The sequence below is a fragment of the Penicilliopsis zonata genome (assembly GCF_001890105.1).
Source record: "Penicilliopsis zonata CBS 506.65 unplaced genomic scaffold ASPZOscaffold_3, whole genome shotgun sequence".
Classification (NCBI taxonomy): Eukaryota; Fungi; Ascomycota; class Eurotiomycetes; order Eurotiales; family Aspergillaceae; genus Penicilliopsis; species Penicilliopsis zonata.
Genome location: NW_019208913.1, coordinates 599690 through 618683, shown reverse-complemented (window position 1 = coordinate 618683; position 18994 = coordinate 599690). Strand labels below are relative to the sequence as shown.

Genomic DNA, 18994 nt, shown 5'->3' with positions numbered 1-18994 from the left:
TTCTTATTTCCGTATCGTAACTGATAAAAATAGAGCCTTCTCTATCAGGCTCTTGATTCCGACCCAGCGTCGTCCTCTCCGATGCACATGCACATTCATGGCAATGCACACCTGAACCACTGTATGGACTATCTCAGACAGGTAAATCCACCAATTCTCTTATTAATGATTAATACATACTGACCCTCTAGGCAATCATATGTGCCGCAGATACTACTCTCGAAAAAGCACGGGCTGAGAACGGTACTCTCCAACAGGCCACAGACGGGTGGGAGGTGATCCATCAGTGTCGAGACTGGGATCGGGTCTATGCGAGCGTGCGGAGGGCCTTTGACTCAGAAGGAATTAATGGGTATTCTTTCAGTAAATAGTATATTATATCAACCAAGGCCCCGGTAGTCTAGACCCTTCTCTTAGATGTACTGTTTGAAGGGAAAGCAGGGATTCACGGCAATTTCAAAATAAACGTGGGGGATTGGTGCTGTCTTCATTCCAGTTCTAGGTATATCACTACGGACAATGCATAGATGGTTATCACCAGTGGAGACATTTATGACGGGGATTGGCCACCAAAGACCAAAATCTATCAAAAGATGATTTGGAAGCAAGACAAAAAATGATACACAGATGACAATGGAATGATTCCATCCCAAAAAAGAGCAAAATTCGATAATTTCAACCCTGTGCATTTGTGGACGCCTGATGTGTTGGAAACCGACCAAGACGATGGACGAGATCGAGGAGGGTAGACTCGCCAGAAACTCCTACTCCTTCCCACTCCTGGGATGGACATTCTCTTTGCCGAGGCTTGGTATAGGAACAGGTAGAAATGGCGACAGACTTCCTGGAGAGCTCGAATCTTCCTCCGCCTTGAACAAGTCCACGGCAGGTCTAGGCGAAAGAACGCTGAGGACTTGCGACAAATCTCGTAGCGAGTCCTCATCGACGGAGAACTCGTAGTCCTCCGCGTCACAAGGCTCGGACACCCAAAAACGCAGAAACAGGTCAATAACATTCCTCTTGTCTTCAAAGCTCCATATGTTTGAGGCCCGCACGACCAACCGACCAGAAGGTTGGAAACGAGCCTGGAGGATACGACCATGGCGGGGCTCGAACAGCGAGAGAACCTGGACCTGTTGAATCCACGAGTTAGCAGTAAATACCGTTAGAAAAAAGATAAGAGACAGGCAAGCAGGAGATGATATACTGGGAAGAAGGATGTTTTCTCAAACCCGGGCTGGTTGAGGCGAGTGTGAACGGCCTGGACTATCGGACCGAGCTCGCCGTGCAGAAGCTCGTTCTCCTCCGCAGTGGTATTGTTGGAAATGATGAGTTGAATAGGGGGCATAGCGGTGACCGTGTCGCCTTTTTCGGTAGATGGCTGCATTACCAGTAGGTAGTCCCAGAATGGAAGCGGGGAAGGATATGGCCGCTCGTAGGAATAGTCCGCATCTATGAAGTCATCGTCGCATCTAGACAAAAAAAGAAAAATGCAGTGAGCACCAACGACGGGCAGTTTAGGGAAAGGGTTGGTGACAGACCCAATAGAGTCCCACTTGGACAGATCCTTCAGGTGGCCTTTAGGTCTCTTCCTTTCCATGCACCTGTAATGGATCTTGAGGTACGAGTAGACCTCGCGTGTGGGATCGACTGGAACCAAACGGGTAGGGTCTGAAGGTGGCCAATAATCCGGAAACTGCAATCGCTTACAGGCCCCATCCAGCACCTTCGAAGAGTCGACGAAGTAATCTGCAAGGAAGCCTTGAGGAAGAGGCCGAAACAGACATTTTTTGGACGCCAGAAAGTCTTCATCGAATGGGTTGAATAGCAATAGATCAACTCCGAGATCGAAGAGATCGAGTGAATTGAAAGCTTTTATAGTGAACTGGAGGGATAACCGTTGCAGTATACTTTCCGCAGCAGCCTGGTATTTAGCGCGCAGTTCATCTCGTTGCGGCGAAGTAGCACCCATGGTATTCATGGTGATAGTGGAGATTCTAGGGAGCTTGAAAACGCGAGGAGAGGGAGAATGGTGGGAGAAGAGCAGAAGACGAAAGATGAGGAGAAGATGAAGACGTCCAGGTCTTGCTGTTTGCTCCAGGAAGCCGTGGTTGTTGCACTGCCAAATCAGGACTAGTTTGAGACAGCTATGCAATCAGGTGCCTATCTAGTCTATATTTGGCTAGCGCACTGATGTCAGATCCAACTAGCGTCGGTACTAGGCCCAAAGTGGAAACTCGGGAGACTTGCATGACAGCTTTTGCAGAAGTTTTGTTTATTGTAGATTGTTTCTGCAGATGAAAAGGAAACGGGTTACAACTGCTTACTAGAACTGATTAAGTGTTATCTAGTAGATCTCATAAAGCTCAGTAGTAATTAATTTGATTATATATAGAAAGACTAGCAATAGTAGCACTCCTAATAAAAGGTGGATAGAGGGCGATAAAACAGCTTTTTGATATCCCTAGATAATTAGGAGCATTCGTTAAATAGCCTAGCTGGCAGGGAGGCTGCTAGTCTGGCATATAGTCACTGCCCAGGTGTCTCCACGCAATTTCGTCTATGCATTTACCCCTAGTAATGGAGAGCGGCTTTGTACGTCGTAGCGGGTTACTACAGTGCCATCATCAGGCCAAAAATCTCAGTCTGATGCGCTGTACAGATACATACTTGGGTTTAGAATCTGAATAGATCAAGAGATGAAGACGTTTTTGTAATATGTTATCATAGAATGTTTCAATGAGTCTTTATATGGTTGAAAAGGTAATTCCTATGTAAGTTAGCTTTCTGGTGGGAGAAACTGAAGTGAGAGAAGGTAAAGTAAAAGAACTCAAAGCGAGTCCATGAGCTTTCCCTTTCCTGATCACCTTCATTCCTCCTCTTACTCTTGCCCTGCTGGTTAAGCTTTGTGATCGCACTTGAACAGACCTCCAGGAGGCCATCACCTCAAACATTCACTACCTTTGTCAGAAAGTTTCACAGCAGTAGATAGAAATGGCCACCGAACAGCCAAAGGTTTCAAAGGCCTTCAACGGCATACCGGAAACATGGGAGGAATGGGTGAGGGCCGCCAAAAAGCTCCAGGTATCCAGAAAGTCAATCCATAGTCGCAAGGAGATTGCGTCTGGCTCAAAAATATCCCAGGAGGAGTATCTACTCCTCAAGGCCATTTGGGAAACCAACGAAGATACGGATATCTCGGGGCTGGCTTTAGGGTCGCATCTGGCGTCGGCAAGGCAATCTCTCGGCCAGAACTTGCCATTTCAGGCATTTATCCGGGGGATCAGAGACGTCGCTGCCGGGAATCGTCCTAATGTCTCTGAAATGGGAATCTTTCAGATTCCCTTTACCCAAATGCAAGAGGTTTTGCATCTTTCGAACCTCTCCGCGCCGAAACGTCCTGGTAAGAGCGACCCCAAGGCCAAGCGGGAGACTCGCCTCCGCCACCAGATAAATGAAGATATAGTCAACACCGCGGCGATATCCCTCCTCACGGCCATCACCGTGGGCAGCGTTGAAGGGGCTGTCTGGAGTCCCCATCGGGCGCCTCTGTACGCCAACTTTAAACGAGCCTCCATGGAGGCCCAGATCGATGGGTACCTTTCGGTGGGCCTGTTGTCGCAAACTAGCCTGATTCTAGAGGCAAAGGCGAGAAAAAGGGCGGCTCATGAGCCTGCCGTCTCCATGCAGGAGACCGCCGAGATGGTGGCCTGGTTGATGGCGAAACCTCCCTCTGGTCCTTAGGATGGCAGGTTAGTCTTCCAACCCAGTCTCCCTATATCCTGTCATTTCCTAACCAATTTGTCAACAATAGAACGATCATGATCTCGACAGATGGACCAGAATGGTACATCACCGAGGGGAAATATACCCCTGAATACCGGGAGCACATCCTTGGTGAGCGTAGAACGCTCGCCAAGGATAACTTCCTCGTGATGAAGAGGTTTGGGCCCTGGCGAAGTGACCGGCCGTACAAGATTCAGGAGTTGTGCGAGGTTGTCTTCGCTCTTGTTCAGAGAGCCGTGGCGGAGGAACGGTGAGAAGACTTGTCTTGTCTTTCATTTTCTCCTGTGTTCCTGCAACTTCCTCCGTCTCTTTGTTTTGCCTGCCCTTTTCTCCTCTTTTCTCTCTCTCCTCTCTTTCCCCTCTGTCATTTCTTTGCCTTGCTTATGACTCTTTTTTTATCCTTACCTTTTCTTCTCCCCTACCTTTCTCTTTTCCCTAGTGCTTCCTCTTTTCTTTCCTTTCTCCTGGGGTGTTTTGTCCTTTATTACCTTCCCCTCTGTTCTGTCCGTCGCTCTTATTTCCCAGTGACCGGGTGCTCAGCTGGGCTTTCGACTTTCTCTCCCTGTTTCTCTTGTCCTGTAGGAGTCATGGCGCTTGAGTGTAACAGTCCTACAAGGGAGGTGGAGATAGGTAAGAACTATAAGGAATACCATAGTTTAACCCGCGTAGCGTACACATAAATCCATCGCCGGGGACACTGTATAATCTTTATAGCCGTCAGTGACCCCTTTATGCTGCAACCAATCGGCGCTCGACTATCAACGACTGTAGTTGATTAGGAGCGCACAATCGGGTCAATAAAGACAAAAGCTTGATAAGTAAAAGTAGTAGTCCCTCTGAGATATTAGCACTCTTATGGCATGGATAAAATAGAAGAGCCGCAGTTGAAACGACAGCTATAATCTATAGTAGATGAAATAAGCAGGTGAGCTGAATTAACTCTATTATTAAGTATATACAGTCATAACAAATAAACTCTGAATGAGAAAAAAAAAATGGATGGAACAAAAAGACGCCCCGTGCGGGTCTCGATCCCGCGGCATTCAGATTAAAAGTCTGACGCTCTTCCGACTGAGCTAACGGGGCTCCCGAGTCTGCTGATTTTCCCGTCGTAATCATAGGCAGATAACATTGTGCAAATTAAGTATAACTAGTCACTACCTAAGTTAAGGATGTCCTTGTCAAGTGCAAAAACCCAATCCTCTAACACTGTTTACCTAAGTTTATGGCTCTTTTCTATTCTCGTCTACGGCATTCGTCCAAAGTCCAAGTGTCTATTATCCAGCATCTAATCCAATCTAATCTACCAGTACACCAATTTTTCACTGTAGTAACAGTATACAGTCCAGCCATTCATTCATGTTGACGTTGAATCAGTTTATATATGCACATGGGCACCTTGTCTTGTACCTTCATCCAAAAGGCTACGACTACTCTTCTTGTCCGGCAGTCGAGGTCTCCTCGATCGTCTCGGTCACGACGGCACCCTTGCTTTCAATAAAGTGTGAGATGCGCGAGCGCGGCAGCCAGGCCTCTTCGGGCATGAACCAGTATGAGGCTAGGGCGATGACGGTTACAGCGGCCATAATGACGGGGGCATCTGACGAATCAGTAAGAAAGATACTCAAAAGGTATTCTCAATCCCAAATGGCAAAGAAGACAGGCCTTACAGTTGAGGTTCCCGCCGGTGACGGGAAATTCATAGGGAGAGAAGAGTACGGCGACAACCCACCCGTTCCAGAAGACACAGATGAACTGGAACGGCTTGCTCCAGCGGCCCAGGCTCCATTGCGGGGTGGGGAACCGGTCGCGGGTGCAGAGCAAGCGGCCTAGACAGATGAGGCCATAGGCGGCCGCGCTGGGGACTCCCGCAGCGGAGATGAGCGAGGTGAAGGCCACGTTGGAGGGTAGGATGGTGCAGCTGACGAGGGCGGCCACGATCCAGACGACGTTCACGGCGTTGCGTGGCTGGCCGTTCTTGACCTGGGCTACCCAGCCGGAAAAAGGGAGGACGCCGTCGCGGGCGACGGCAAAGACCAGGCGCGACGCCGCAATGATGGCGATGGCGGTGTTCAGCCACAGGGCAACGATACAGATTATATTCATGAAGATATGGCCTCCTTTGCCTAGCACAACGGCGTACAGAGGCACAAAGGGCTGTGGGGAGCCAAAAGCGAAGAGAGTAGCCGGTTCAGGCTGTGGTAATGGTCAGTGGTTTGGTGGTACAAAAAAGAAGGGGGGAAGAAGGAAATAGGTCAAAAGACGGAGACGAACTGCACAGAATAGGAAGAGGATGATAGTAGCCAGGCCGCCAACTCCACTGGCCACCGTGCTCCAGAAAATGCCCCGGGCAGCGGTGATAGAGGCGTTCTTAGTCTCCTCGGCGACATGGCCCGAGGCATCGAAACCGATGAGGATTCCGGCCGTGGCCAGGTACGAAAGACACCAATTCCAGGCAGGAGGCGCTCCGGTACCGTTGTAGGTCGTCATGAAGGCCTCATGCGTAGAACGGAACCCCCAGGTGTTTGCCGCACCGATGGGGAGCCAGATGAGGTTGAGGAAGAAGTCCAGCATCACAATCATTGACGAGAACCAGAACACGTAGCGGAAATACTTGGCTGGATTGGGTGTCAGTCAGTCAGTCGAAAAGCCTCGCCTAGACCAATAGTGATTAGGAGATGGACATACGGGGCAAATAGTTCAACAGCGCAGCAAGAGCCAGGAGAACTTCGGTGCAGATCCATTGTACGGCCCGGAATTTGATATTGTCTGTGTCGGTGGGGAAATCAAGATTGAAGACAGTGATTTCCTACCACGTCAGCCGGTCTGATGTCTCTTTTTTTGAGGGGAGCAATCTCCAAATACCGAAAGCATATAGTTCGCAGCAGCCTGTGTGTTGCCTAGGTCCCCCTTTTAGCTGAGCTGCTTCATACCCACAGACCAACCAAAACAATCGTCTTACTGGCACAGAACGTCGTCCAGGCAGTAGTACTCCACCACGCCACGACAAAGCCCAGCAGCCGTCCAAACCGGGGCCCTCCTGCTTCGGCAGCCCATAAGTAGATGGATCCTGCCGAGGGCGAGGCCGAGCACACCTCTGCAATGACTGCAGCGGTCATGAAACTGAACACCATGGTGACCAGGTAGCTCGTCCTGTGTATGTGAGCACTTGATAGAAAGCAACTACCATTTCTCTTTTCACAAAAGCAAAAGAGAGAGAAATTCACCAGTAGGCCAAGTTCCCTCCCGCGGCAATCCCGGTACTGTAAGTGACTCGCACACCACCGACAAAGTACAACGCAGCTGAACAGCAATCCCATCAGCAGTTGGTCCTAGACTGAAGAAGATATCACACCTACCGAAGGTGGTCGAGAAGTTTTCGAACAAATTATAGGTCCGATGAAGAACCTACCACGTCAACGACCGTCTGGGTCTGTCATCTTCAGCGACGGACTTACTGGCTTGTAGCCCATGGTTTGCTTCACATTTAATTAACCTATCAGTACCAGACTCCCTCAATCCCGAAAGACTCAGACCATCACTTACCAGGAGAGCATCGTCGTCCTTGGCCTCAACCTCGCTTCTGATTTCCTCTCCTTCCGACACTATCAGGCCGTCACGGCCTACTGTCTCCGATGGCGCCATCTCAGGATCTTCCAAGGATGTATTATTTTTTCTTTTCTGTTCTTTTTTGAAAGGGAAATTAGAAAGAAGAAAAGACAGAAAGAAAAACAACAGAAGAACCAGAGCTCAACAGGTTCTCTCACTGAGAGGAAGAAAAGTTGAGGTTCGTACGTAACTTGATCCTCGTGATTGAGTTTTCGACCCACGCTTTTAACCCTGTCGAGCAACTCCCAACACAAACAACAACTTCTTTGAACCAACCCGACTCTTTTCTTTCCCCCACCACCAACTGGAGCAAACAGCTCAGCGCGATGATGACTGTCACTAACTAATGGAAAGTCTGTCAATGACTCAGTTGATGGGCGGTAGAGCCGATCAAGCAAGGGTTTCGGAGCTGTCTCCTCCGTGCAAAAGAAGGATTCCGACTTGGCCCCGCGATGTCGGTCGAGGAAGAGCAGCGCCCAGGGTACACACACGGGCAATCCAGGGACACAATGGAGATGGCGATGGATGATACTGTGCGATGAGCCTTTTATTTCAGATCAGAGAGATATGAAGCTCAAGTTCAAGTTTAAATGCCCTCAAGTGGTGAGGTTGATGGCGTGTTGCTACTACTACGTAACTCTCTGCCCCGCCTGGACTGAACGTGCCTGGTCAGTTCAGTTAGTCAGGAGATCAATAAACGAGATTGAATCATTGACTAATATCGGACCAAGTAGGCTAGTCTAGGTTTAAATGCCTGCTATCAATTGAGATAGAGATGATGAGACGGAGTGCAATATGAGTCCAGTCGAGACGTCATGATCGAGTGCAGGTCCCTCATGGCAACGACTGGCGAGTTTACTGGTATCATGAATTCGGTTTGAATGGAAGCAACCATATACGGAGGACTTGGACTCGATCAGATTCAATAAGAGGACCCGTCGATCCTACCTGTATGAGTCTGGCTAGTCGAGTTACACTGCATCTCGTCCGACAATGGTTTAGAAATGCAAGTTGGACGACCATCTGTCTGTAACTTACCTCCAGCAGGTAAAGGTCTATTGATTAATCCAAAAATGATAGACATTCAATTGGTAATCCTTCTCGCCGTTTCTGTGTCTGTGTCTGGACAGACGCAGACGCAGACGCAGACACCCGCTCTCCAGTCTCTCCAAGGCCCGACAATTACCAGCTCAGCCTGTCCCCCCGGCTCGACCATCCTCCATACAACGGACTGCACATACGGCACCTCCACGTCGTACTGCTACAGCGTGCCGACCCCGATCCAGTGCCCGAGCGGCTCTTACCCGGGCGTCTGGCATCCCGGCGACTGCATCGAACAGCCAACCTGCTACCCAGTTTCAGCAGCGTGGATCACGACCGAGTGTTCGCACGGCGCCGTTCCCTGGACGACTTCGACTTTGTATGCGGGGGTACTGGGGGGGACATCCACCGTCATTAGAGGTATGGTTTCTCCCTCACTTTTTCTTCTTTTCCGTATTAATTGTATATAGCTGTGTCGTGTTCCTGCGCCAGCGATCAATGGTACAGCGCAACCCTGCTGTCCGAGTCTGTCTATACATTCTGCATGCCCCGCTCGGACTGTCCGCCGGGGATGACCACTTCAACCAGTGTGAATACGTACTGCGCAACGGCCGGCTGTGAGGGAGAGGGTATCTGGCCGACGACGACGTACTGCAAGTGTCGAGGCTCATCGACGGCAGTATATTCCGAAAACGAACCCATTACTTGTGCGGCTTGACTGTTGGGATGTATAGATAGCATGTAACTATAAGATAGTGCCAAGAATGTCTCAGACTACGAGAGATTGCCTATAGAATACTACTTCATCGGAGTCCCAATCAGGGAAAAGCCCGGTCTTACAAATCATGAACCAGTAATATAAATAAGGCCAATCAAGGAACTTACCTCCAGTCAGTTTGATGCAACAGTGCAGTCCTGGTTCTAGACTCTACCCCGCTTCAATTTATCACCAGAATCAGCATCAAATCAACACCCTCTTAACTCGTTTCTAACCCTACCATCAAATCGCAGAACATCGAATAACTGATTATGGCCCTCCCTGAAATGCAATACCGCTCCCTAGGCCGGACAGGCCTGAAGGTCTCCGTCATCTCGCTGGGTGGATGGCTCACCTACGGCGGCCATGTAGGAAATGGTAAACCAAACACTTAACCACCTAGCTGCTTGTTTCTACCCAGCCACTTGTTTCTAACACAATTGACTTCTAGAAACTGCCTTTGAATGTATGAAGGTGGCATACGACGCTGGAATCAACTTCTTCGATACGGCGGAATCCTACTCGAACGGGGAGGCAGAAGTCGTTCTCGGCCAGGCGATTAAGAAGTTTGGATGGAAGCAGAACGACCTCGTCATTTCCACAAAGGTACTTGCAGTATAAACTACCTATAAAGTTATATGTTGTTTCTTAACCTGCCTAGCTATACTGGGGCCAAAGCAACTCGGCGACACCAAACCGCCCACTGAACAACGTGGGATTGTCACGTAAACATCTGGTGGAAGGGATGGCGGCGTCGCTGGCCCGACTGGATCTACCCTACGTGGACGTGGTGTACGCGCACCGGCCGGACCGGGACACACCGATGGAAGAAGTGGTGCGCGGGTTCAACCACCTGCTGAACACAGGCAAGGCGTTCTACTGGGGCACCTCGGAGTGGACGGCGAGCGAGATCGCGGATGCGTGGCGGGTGGCTGAGAAGCTGGGACTCGTGGGCCCTGCAGTCGAGCAGCCACAGTATAACGTGTTGACGCGGGAGAAGGTCGAGCGTGAGTTCCGCTGGCTGTACGACTCGTACGGACTCGGGCTCACCGTCTTCTCCCCCCTGAAGCAGGGGATCCTGACGGGCAAGTACAACGGGGCTACGGAACCGCCGGCGGAGTCACGGCTGGCGCAGGATGTCGAAATGGCGCGCAACTTCCGCAAGACCCAGTTCGGCAAGGAGGCGTGGAATCGTCAGGTTGAGCAGACCGCCGCGTTGACGGTCATCGCGGACGAGCTCGGCGTCACCACCGGCCAGCTGGCTCTCGCCTGGGTGCTTAAGAACGAGCACGTCTCCAGCGCCATCACAGGCGCCTCCCGGCCGGAGCAGGTCACGGAGAACATCGCTGCGCTGGCGGTCATCGACAAGCTGACGCCTGAGGTGCTGGAGAAGATCGAGCTGGTGGTGGAGAACAAGCCTCAGCAGGACAAGAGGAGGTTCTAGATGGAATAGAATACTATATTCCTAATAGAGGATTGCCTTTTCACTGAAAAGTGTTATTCATGAATATACCCCTGGTAAATGTCCAGATAGAACTTCCCCCCCCCCCAAGACTCATATCTGCCCTGCAGAAACAGCGAATCAATCTCCTCTTGGGTGTTTCCAGTCTCTGCATGACCATCGCCCTTCTGGAAATCATACCTCTCAACCGATGCTGCTCTGATAAAAAACGGCAAGAAGGTATCCTCTGGCAAGGAGAGGGCAGCAGCCACAAGACGCAGAAACCGATCGCCCAGTCGTGTCAATTCGTCGATATATATTCTTCGATAATCTGACGACTAGCACCAGGCTACTAGAATTGTCAGTTATATATTCTTGTAGTCCTTGCACTTCTTAACTGGTTAGACCCTTTAAGTCTCTCATATAAAGGCTTTCCCTCCCTGTATACCACAGGCAACTCGGTCGCAGATTCAAGCTGTTCGCGCTGGTCGACAACCCCAGCTGTCGTCACGGTCCCTATAAAACTGTACCCAGGAAATAGGGGGGAATGGTACAACACGACTTCCTCCTTTTTGCAAGCAGAAAGGTCAAACAGCTCCGGCAGATGGTTCACCAGGGAAGAAATCACGGACTCGGAGACCCCGTGGTGGGAGATGTACAGGAACCCGATGGAGGTGAAGGTTATTTCTATTGTACTAATGTTCAATAGAATAGTATGTACTAACTCGTGATGGTGAATATATTTAAGCTATATTATAGACCATCAAGCTGCATACTACCACATCATACGTCCTGATGTGTCGTGGCCAGATTAAAGGAATTATATGTACCTCCCGAGTTACAGGATATATAAGAGAGGTTGAGTCAATAATGTTAGCCGTAAACATCTTATATAATCTTCTAGATTTATTATCTCATCGTCTCCACTGAAGTCGATACATCCACTGTCTTCATGATCCCCAACTCTGCAAACCCCTGCCCCCGGGGCGAGCGGTCGCCCTGGATGGAGGTCTCGATCCGCGGATCTCCCTGCGGATGGTGCATCAGCACGTCCTGGTCCGACTCATTCCCCACTGTCGTCGGCAGCCGGCTGTGGTGGCTCTTACTGTCGGTTCCGCGCTGATGCTTATTCCGACTCATCTCGTATCCGGACGGGCGTGTCTCTTTGTTGCTCGAGTACTCGTGCAGGACACGCGAGAGCAGCGCCGACAGGGCTGGCAGACAGGCACAAATGACTCCGATCGCGACCTCGGCGTTTCTAAAAAATGTTAGAGAAGAAGAGAGAGAGAGGGAAAGCAACTAGAACACACCCAAACATGTTGATTCGCATAAACGCATATGTCCCATCCTTGGACGAGCTTGTCAGGATGATCAGCACGAGACGGATGATGCTGGCTGCGCAGGCCAGCCCTCCCGCGCCCAATAGGCCCATCACTCGCATCTTCTTCCTGGCCGACATCTGGAGGCTGAGTGTGAGGGGCAACGGTAGTAGGAGGATCGTCAGGTCGGTCACGGTACTCATCACCGCGTCGGCGAGGATGATCGAAGTTTCGTCCAGACATGAGCCCTCCACGGAGCTGTCCCAGAACTTGGAGATAGGCAGGCAGATTCGAATCTTCACGATGACGGCCGGAATGTAGTATCCCAGCATGATCACCAGCAGGATGTAGATGAACTTGACGGCCTTGCGGTACGGGCTGAAGACTCGGATCATGATCCATAGCAACGAAAGCTTGGTCAAGAACGCCGTCGGGCCGTACATAACCATCGTCACGTATACAGTCTAGTTCAATCCAAAGCGTGAGTTTTGGGTTGTGCAAAAAAGATATCGGGTTGCCTTGACAGGATCGTCCCCATACCTTGTCGAATGAGATCAGCTCAGAGGCAGAGACTTCAGATTGATGTAGACCACCGCCATAATGACCCACTGGTCAAGGAAATGAATCGAAAAGTTAGAAAAGCAGGACAATTAGAGAGTACTAGGAATCAAAGCACCGGGGACTGACTGAGCAATGCAATAATGGAGTATGATGTGCCGAGAAACTATAACATAACAGTCAGTATTTGGCGGTACAAGATATGTCTTCGCCTGCTTTTCACTCACCCAAGCACCTGCACACATCCCTATTTGAGTCTTCATCAGCCAGCCGTTTGTTGAATACCTTATATCTTGTGTTCATTCGCCCGTCAGTGTGTAGACATGGATACTTACAGTCCTCCTTTCCAAAGCAGTTGAGGATGAACTTGCGGGTGTACACCCGTAAGGCAAAGAAGAAGGTCATGAAGATGATGCATAATGATTGAGTAACGAGGTTCCATTCATGTAGAGCAGTGTTCGGGCCAGAGGAACGGCGAGAAGACATGGCTACAGCCATTGTGATATCTCGGTGGCCGCCCAAAAGAAAGAAAGAAAGAAAGAAAAAAAACCTTTCCTCCACACTCCTTTCACCAGATCAGATGGACCAAAGCTGTTGGAATGAATAAGGACAATAAAGAATGACTTGACCTTGAGGGTGTGGCCAGGCCAGGCATGCCTGTAGTTACGCGCGCGCACACATATACACTCACACGGCCCATCGTTCCCACTGGCTCCTGTATGGAGTATACAGACCTAGCACCAAACATGAAAATTTTTAGCCAATAGGGCTGCCTGCCCCTGAACATCCCGGTGCTCCTCTTCCTAGGAAGCCTGGATGAGAACACCAGAATTGCATGACCAAGCTCATATCCTGAGCTTAACCGATGTTGACTATCAGAGAGCTTGATCCAACAGGGTTTCCTCAATGCTCCGACGCTATATGCATCCAGGAGAATTCTTGACCGATTGACCAGGCGGAAACACAATAGCCTTGTGTAGCTCTCTAACGCCTGCCAACTTTCGATCTTTGATAGGCAAGGATGACCAAAGATACGGAATTTGAAAGTAGATCGCTGCTACAAAGAGAATGTCAGAAGTCCGGACGGGATGTACTTCGTAGTCCGTAGTGAGTTAAACTAGGTGCTCCATAAATACTCCGTAGTTGGTCAACTACTCGTCCGAGGAACAGAGTAAGCATCGTTAGCCTTGTAAGCCTTGTAACATTAGACCATTTTTTGCGAGTCATGGCCACAATCAATAATCCTGAACCTATGGGCCTGTTAGCCGTCTGATCCTTCATGTCGTATGTAGTAATACTAGACCTGTAATACTAGCTCGTGATGGCTCCATGATGGCTTGGCCCATTTGCTCCGTACTTCTCTAGTAGTAGAATGATCGACATCGCCCTCCGGACGGCCCACGCGGATGTCCGGCTAGTTTCCAACAAGCGGGTCTTCTCCCATGAATACAGACGGAGAACTTGGCAGTACAAGTTGGGAGCCCGCTGTCAAAAGGCCCGTTCCGTGAAAGTAACTCCGTAATTGGTTTTTTCGTGCCGTTCGTTTCGTGGTGCCGTGGTGCCGGTTCATCCTTGTGCTGTCCTCTGTCATCTGGCGATTCGGACAATCTTCCAACTTTGAGTGTTCATATCTCACTGTCTCCACTGTTGTCTGTGTTGTTTTCTAACTAGCGATCATTCTGGTACGGAGTACTTCTCAAGAGAGTCGAAGGAACGATGATCGAGTTGGGTGGGATTAAGCGAGCAATAAACACCCCCTCATGGCACCCGCATGAGGGATAAAAAAGTAAACTCAGAATGGAAGAAAGATCTGTTCTTTGTTGTTTATTTTTTATTTTTGAAAAAGAAAAGGATGAGAAATTAATCAGAAGATTGCCATCATATTCGGTGGCGAAGAAACTCCTCCAGGCATGTTGAATGGTGTCGATGCTACGAAAAAGGTCCACCGGTGGAGTTCTTCACAGGTGCGAGCAAGAGCCTCGAGGTCGAATAGCTCACCTGCAGAATTGAAAAAAATCGGGTCAGTAAAACAGACCGGGACAAGGGAATAGTATCTGTAACTATTGGGGCGAAGGATTGGAAGGATGGTATAAAGTTCAAGCTTACCGATGGGCATGCCCCATCCAGCAATGATATACTCGTGCAGGAAGATATCGGGATTCTGAGGCGGATACACCTGGTAGTCGGGGTGAGTAATTGACTCTATTGAATGATGTACGCGAGAAGAGACACTTACTTCCCAGCTAATAGCATCACCCGCAATGGCAGAGAAGCCGGTATCCCAGATCCATCGTAGAACAGCGGTGGTGGCTTCCACCCCCGCATGCTCGGGGTTCTGGTTGTCCGAGTACTCCTGCTTCTGGGCTGTAGTCATGATGGTGTCCCATTCCTTGATGACGCCGATGCGCACAAACAAGATGTCGCCTTTCTGGAAAGTGATGTTGCACTCCTTTGCGATCTCCAGGAGATCCTGCAAGCGCACTTGGTGAGTCGAAAAGGTGGTATATTTGAGCCCCCTTTTTTCCGCCCAGGATGCATAGTCAATCAGTACACCACGGCCTGCCAAAGGGCTTGCGTCAGATTGATTGATCGATTCTCAGTACGGTGTACCACGACACCTACCGGCAATTCCCTCCTGCGCCCAATGCTGAAGCCCGATCCGATCATTCCCCCGATCATTGATTTCTTGGGAAGTCGTTCCGCCATAGAACACCCGCTGGCTTTGGCCAGGCACAGTTTGGGAGAAGTGGCGCAGACCATCCCATTGACTGCTTTGCTCTGCCAATGGTGTTAACGACAGACTATCGAACAATCTATTAGCAACTATTGAAGTCTTACGAGGATTCATTGAATAAATGTCATCAAAGGCAATACCCCCCAGAAGGGGCACGATCTGATGCTGGCAGGGCTGACGATTGAGATTGGGAAAGTCCAATTTGGTCATTTCCCACCCCATGGTGACTCGGCGCCCCGTCTTGATCTCGGCCGACGCTGCCTGGGCGACCACCTGGGGTGTTAGCAAGGCAAGCTTGCCCAGCCCTTCCTCATGGCTGCCGGGGCTTCCCACCCAGACCTGCTTAGGGTTTGGCAGCTTGTCAAACGGAATGTCGAACGGAGATCCAGTAGAAGCCATGTCAGACGATTTGAATATACAAAGTATCTAGCACAAAGAACGATGGAAATATCGACTGTATAAACCAGACGCAGGCAACATCCTTGAACACGTTAGGTAGGGCTATTTGTTTCCCTGACGACGATGGCCATGAGTTAGTCTAACTGGGGCTCGCCTATCGTTCGTAATTTTCAGGCATTTGACAGTGGACACTGAAGGATCAGAGGATCCCAGCTATTCTTTAGCTGCACGCACTGTGCAGCGAAAAGACCATGAAACATACTATAGTCATAGCGCAAGGTGCGAGTTATTGCCGAGTTAGAGGACCCAATTTCCGGGACCGTCGTTAGAAGCCTTGCTACCTGGGTATCGAGTCATCGACCCATCGTTCTGCACCATTATTGCTGGCCAGTGCAAGGGCCATCTGCAAGCAGCTATTTCGGGCAAGCACATAGCCGGAATCCTTGTATCGGAGGGCCAGTCACCTGGCTTCAATAGCTTTGAGGATCGGGGTTCCCCCTTGGTCTGGGGGTGCTGTGCACGCAGATCTCCTTTCGAAAACCTGTCAACCACCTGGTCAGCTCCAACCGCTTTACTCCACGGCGGGCAAAGATCCGTACCTCATTCTTTGCTCCACTCTCATTTTCTCGGGTGTCATTAAGTGAGGTACGGAGCAGGTACCGAGAGCTGCCTGAGCAACGCAGTTGGTTGAAGTTGACAAGGAGACTACGTAAGTCGTATTTCGGCAGGAGCAGGTCGAGGTCGAACTCAGCTCCAACTAGGAAACAACCCAATTTAGCCTAGTTCGCTAGTCACGTATTGAAAGGCCCACCTGTCTCCGACTAGTCCCGACTAGGTTAGTGACTATCAACCCACAGCACCTACCTATCCTAGTTACCTAACCTAGGGTACCTAAGGTACTACTGCAGCTGCAGCAGGAGCTGTGCAACAACCTTACGCAGTATTTCGGACGTCCGTACGCAGCGCTCTGTACGGAGTATGGAGTGCAGGGAAGAAAGACGGATCCTGGTTGGTGTGCTGTCAGAAAATGCGACTTATCGTGGGTGGACCTGAGAAGGCCTGGCTGGCCCCCTGACGTCCAGATCCCGGTGCCGTGGTGGTCTCCTTCGGCTTGCCAGGCTGACGACAACGGTCTACTGTTGGCTGGGAGGGATAATAGTGTCCGGCGAGACGAGAATGAAGGGCGATAGGCAGTTTTCAACTCGACATGGCGCGGGGAATGAGGACCGCGTATTGTACGATACGATGACTGGAGCGTGAGACGCTATCCCGCGAGGATAAAAGATCGGCAAGGAGCATACTGAACAAGCATCTACTAGTTTTTCCCCCCCTCCCAGAACCCTGTGCGCCTGGTTTGGTTCAGTTATTACGGCGAGCCGAGTCCTAGAGGTTGCGATTTTGCGATTTGTACTCTGTTCTCGCGCGTGCCGTGCTCACATCTGTTGAAAGTTGTTTCCGGATACGGAGTGAGATTTGCAGGCCTCAGCACCTTCATCATGGGGAATTTCGGAACTCAGACCAGTCGTTATAATCGGCTGGTGACCATTTTCGTGGCCATTGGTTCGATGGTGAGCATCCTTTTGAATCCTGTGTATACCCACTACAGGAGTGATACTGCCTTGTTGCCAACATTTGAAACTGACGGATAATGAATTTAATGCTAGACATATGGCTACTGCTCATCGATCATTTCCAGCACGGTTGGCCAGCCAGGATGGTATGCCTATTTCAATCTGCCAGAGGATGGTCAGCCGGGATATGACACGATCACCACGCCTGTCATATCCACGGCAAATGGTGTGTACAGCGCGGGCGGAGCGATCGCGACACTGTTCATGATGTGGTCCTGCGACTATTTTGGCCGCAAGGTCAACATCCAACTGGGCTCTTTCTTCGCCGTGCTTGGAGGTGCCCTCCAGTCGGGGTCCAACAGTCTCAGGTGCGTTTCTCTGCTTTGTCTTCTCTCTTCTTTTTATTCTTCGTTTTGATCTTCCGAGCAAACTTGCTGACTCTGGGGTAGGATGTTCCAAGCCGGACGGTTTGTCTGTGGTCTGGGAATCGGTATGCTTGTGACCGTGTGTCCCATGTACCTGTCAGAGATGTCCAGTGCGTACCGTCGGGGCTGGCTGGTGGGTCACCACGCAATCTTTCTCGTGTTTGGATATATGCTTGCTGGCTGGATCGGGTACGGTTGTTACTTCGCTGAAGACAGCAACCCGTCGTTTGCTTGGCGATTTCCGCTGGCATTTCAATGCTTCCCGCCTTTGATCCTCCTACTTGGTTCTCCTTTGCTGCCACGCTCGCCTCGGTGGCTGATCTCCAAGGGGAAATTCGAGGAAGCGCGTCTCGTCCTTGAACGGCTGCGCCAGTCGCCTGATGACCCGGACAACCTGGTGGCCAAGGAGGAGTTCTTCCAGACCAGCGAACAGGTCCGCCTGGAGGCCGAGAAACTGACTGCCTATGGGAGTGTGTGGAAGGCGGTGATCAAGAAAAAGTCCTACAGAAAGCGTATGGCCATCGGTTTCCTCACTCAGTGGGGAGCCGAGTTTGGTGGGCCTCTGATTATTGTGCGTTTTTGCTCTCTTTCTTTTACAACTTGTGATCGACATCTGGCTTCCCCCTTTCCTCGTCATTTCTGACTCGAGCAGAACAACTATGCGGTTCTGTTGTATGAGAACCTGGGCATGACTGGCGGAATGCCTTTACTGCTGAGTGCCCTCTGGCTGACCACAGCGGGTAAGTCTAACCCCCCCCCCCCAGATTCCATACAGTTGAATCTAACGACTAGGTCTTATTTACAACCCACTTGGTGCCTGGTTACACGACCGGGTCAACTCTCGCCGCGGTATGTACATGACCGGGTTTGTAGGCATCATCATCACGACCACCTGTCTTGCCGCCATGACTGCCAAGTTTGCCGGGACCACTAACAAGGTCGGCAACGGCTTTGGCATCTTCTTCATGTTCCTCTACCTGGCGTTCCAGGGGTAAGTGTTCTAGCTTCTATACAACATACATATACATATACAGTTTTGAATCTGACTGATGAATACAGAACGTTTTGCGACACCACCATGTACCTGTATGTCTCTGAAATCTTCCCGACAGAGATCAGACCCATCGGCATGGGATTTTCTCTCTTCGGACAGTTCGCAGGTACGGGCTTGCTCTCCCTTTTTCACTCGACTACAAATCAAGCTGATCATGTTTTTAGCGACAATTATCCTACTTCAAACCGCGCCGCTGGGCTTCGATCACATTGGCTGGAAGTACTACCTTGTGATCATCTGCTGGTCGGTTTGTTTTATTCCAGGTAAGCTCTCAAGCCTTATCTCATTTATTTCATCTCC

The 18994-nt window shown here is 50.3% G+C and overlaps 9 protein-coding genes and 1 non-coding gene across 10 annotated transcripts in view; 5 read left to right on the top strand and 5 right to left on the bottom strand.

Annotated features, from left to right (window-relative positions):
• The window catches only part of ASPZODRAFT_139933 (hypothetical protein), a gene marked incomplete at both ends in the record, with an annotated part of 1014 nt that extends 643 nt beyond the window's left edge, over positions 1 to 371 (top strand). Inside the window, 2 exons of the mRNA XM_022724611.1 lie at positions 49 to 141; positions 192 to 371. Of these exons, the coding sequence (XP_022583492.1) occupies positions 49 to 141; positions 192 to 371 (273 nt within the window). The remainder of the gene's footprint in view (positions 1 to 48; positions 142 to 191) is intronic.
• A 99-nt stretch (positions 372 to 470) lies between these two features.
• Positions 471 to 1981, bottom strand: ASPZODRAFT_23266 (hypothetical protein; the record flags this gene model as incomplete). The annotated part of the gene is made up of 3 exons (XM_022727927.1): positions 471 to 1133; positions 1208 to 1452; positions 1504 to 1981. 3 exons carry the CDS (start codon positions 1979 to 1981, stop codon positions 765 to 767), a joined length of 1092 nt encoding a protein of 363 aa, XP_022583491.1. The 3' UTR covers positions 471 to 764.
• Positions 1982 to 2994: 1013 nt separating this feature from the next.
• ASPZODRAFT_23265 (hypothetical protein) lies at positions 2995 to 4465 on the top strand (the record flags this gene model as incomplete). The annotated part of the gene is made up of 2 exons (XM_022727926.1): positions 2995 to 3736; positions 3835 to 4465. The coding sequence occupies 2 exons, from the start codon at positions 2995 to 2997 to the stop codon at positions 4038 to 4040; spliced, it is 948 nt and encodes a 315-aa protein (XP_022583490.1). The 3' UTR covers positions 4041 to 4465.
• A 334-nt stretch (positions 4466 to 4799) lies between these two features.
• On the bottom strand, positions 4800 to 4872 carry ASPZODRAFT_t43. Its single transcript has one exon. It is a non-coding gene; the product is annotated as a tRNA-Lys (tRNA).
• A 171-nt stretch (positions 4873 to 5043) lies between these two features.
• ASPZODRAFT_129341 (hypothetical protein) lies at positions 5044 to 7472 on the bottom strand. The gene is made up of 10 exons (XM_022722243.1): positions 7333 to 7472; positions 7245 to 7265; positions 7146 to 7194; positions 7014 to 7089; positions 6749 to 6939; positions 6652 to 6686; positions 6475 to 6595; positions 6061 to 6404; positions 5457 to 5982; positions 5044 to 5386 (listed from the first exon to the last, which is right to left on the bottom strand). The coding sequence occupies exons 1-10, from the start codon at positions 7429 to 7431 to the stop codon at positions 5217 to 5219; spliced, it is 1632 nt and encodes a 543-aa protein (XP_022583489.1). The 5' UTR covers positions 7432 to 7472; the 3' UTR covers positions 5044 to 5216.
• Positions 7473 to 8468: 996 nt separating this feature from the next.
• On the top strand, positions 8469 to 9154 carry ASPZODRAFT_13719 (hypothetical protein; the record flags this gene model as incomplete). Its single annotated transcript, XM_022724237.1, has 2 exons — positions 8469 to 8856; positions 8907 to 9154. The coding sequence occupies 2 exons, from the start codon at positions 8469 to 8471 to the stop codon at positions 9152 to 9154; spliced, it is 636 nt and encodes a 211-aa protein (XP_022583488.1).
• Positions 9155 to 9338: 184 nt separating this feature from the next.
• Positions 9339 to 10740, top strand: ASPZODRAFT_129339 (hypothetical protein). Its single transcript, XM_022722242.1, has 3 exons — positions 9339 to 9571; positions 9645 to 9799; positions 9855 to 10740. Exons 1-3 carry the CDS (start codon positions 9466 to 9468, stop codon positions 10635 to 10637), a joined length of 1044 nt encoding a protein of 347 aa, XP_022583487.1. The 5' UTR covers positions 9339 to 9465; the 3' UTR covers positions 10638 to 10740.
• Positions 10741 to 11543: 803 nt separating this feature from the next.
• ASPZODRAFT_149948 (hypothetical protein) lies at positions 11544 to 13009 on the bottom strand (the record flags this gene model as incomplete). Its single annotated transcript, XM_022725551.1, has 6 exons — positions 11544 to 11892; positions 11945 to 12417; positions 12494 to 12561; positions 12641 to 12677; positions 12739 to 12758; positions 12847 to 13009. 6 exons carry the CDS (start codon positions 13007 to 13009, stop codon positions 11544 to 11546), a joined length of 1110 nt encoding a protein of 369 aa, XP_022583486.1.
• Positions 13010 to 14032: 1023 nt separating this feature from the next.
• ASPZODRAFT_129334 (hypothetical protein) lies at positions 14033 to 15933 on the bottom strand. The gene is made up of 5 exons (XM_022722241.1): positions 15350 to 15933; positions 15134 to 15289; positions 14748 to 15070; positions 14618 to 14687; positions 14033 to 14509 (listed from the first exon to the last, which is right to left on the bottom strand). Exons 1-5 carry the CDS (start codon positions 15642 to 15644, stop codon positions 14376 to 14378), a joined length of 978 nt encoding a protein of 325 aa, XP_022583485.1. The 5' UTR covers positions 15645 to 15933; the 3' UTR covers positions 14033 to 14375.
• Positions 15934 to 17140: 1207 nt separating this feature from the next.
• ASPZODRAFT_60799 (hypothetical protein) overlaps positions 17141 to 18994 on the top strand; it is a gene marked incomplete at both ends in the record, with an annotated part of 2178 nt that continues 324 nt past the window's right edge. The window contains 7 exons of the mRNA XM_022728947.1: positions 17141 to 17212; positions 17309 to 17583; positions 17665 to 18211; positions 18293 to 18380; positions 18433 to 18631; positions 18700 to 18800; positions 18859 to 18957. Coding sequence (XP_022583484.1) covers positions 17141 to 17212; positions 17309 to 17583; positions 17665 to 18211; positions 18293 to 18380; positions 18433 to 18631; positions 18700 to 18800; positions 18859 to 18957 — 1381 coding nt within the window. The remainder of the gene's footprint in view (positions 17213 to 17308; positions 17584 to 17664; positions 18212 to 18292; positions 18381 to 18432; positions 18632 to 18699; positions 18801 to 18858; positions 18958 to 18994) is intronic.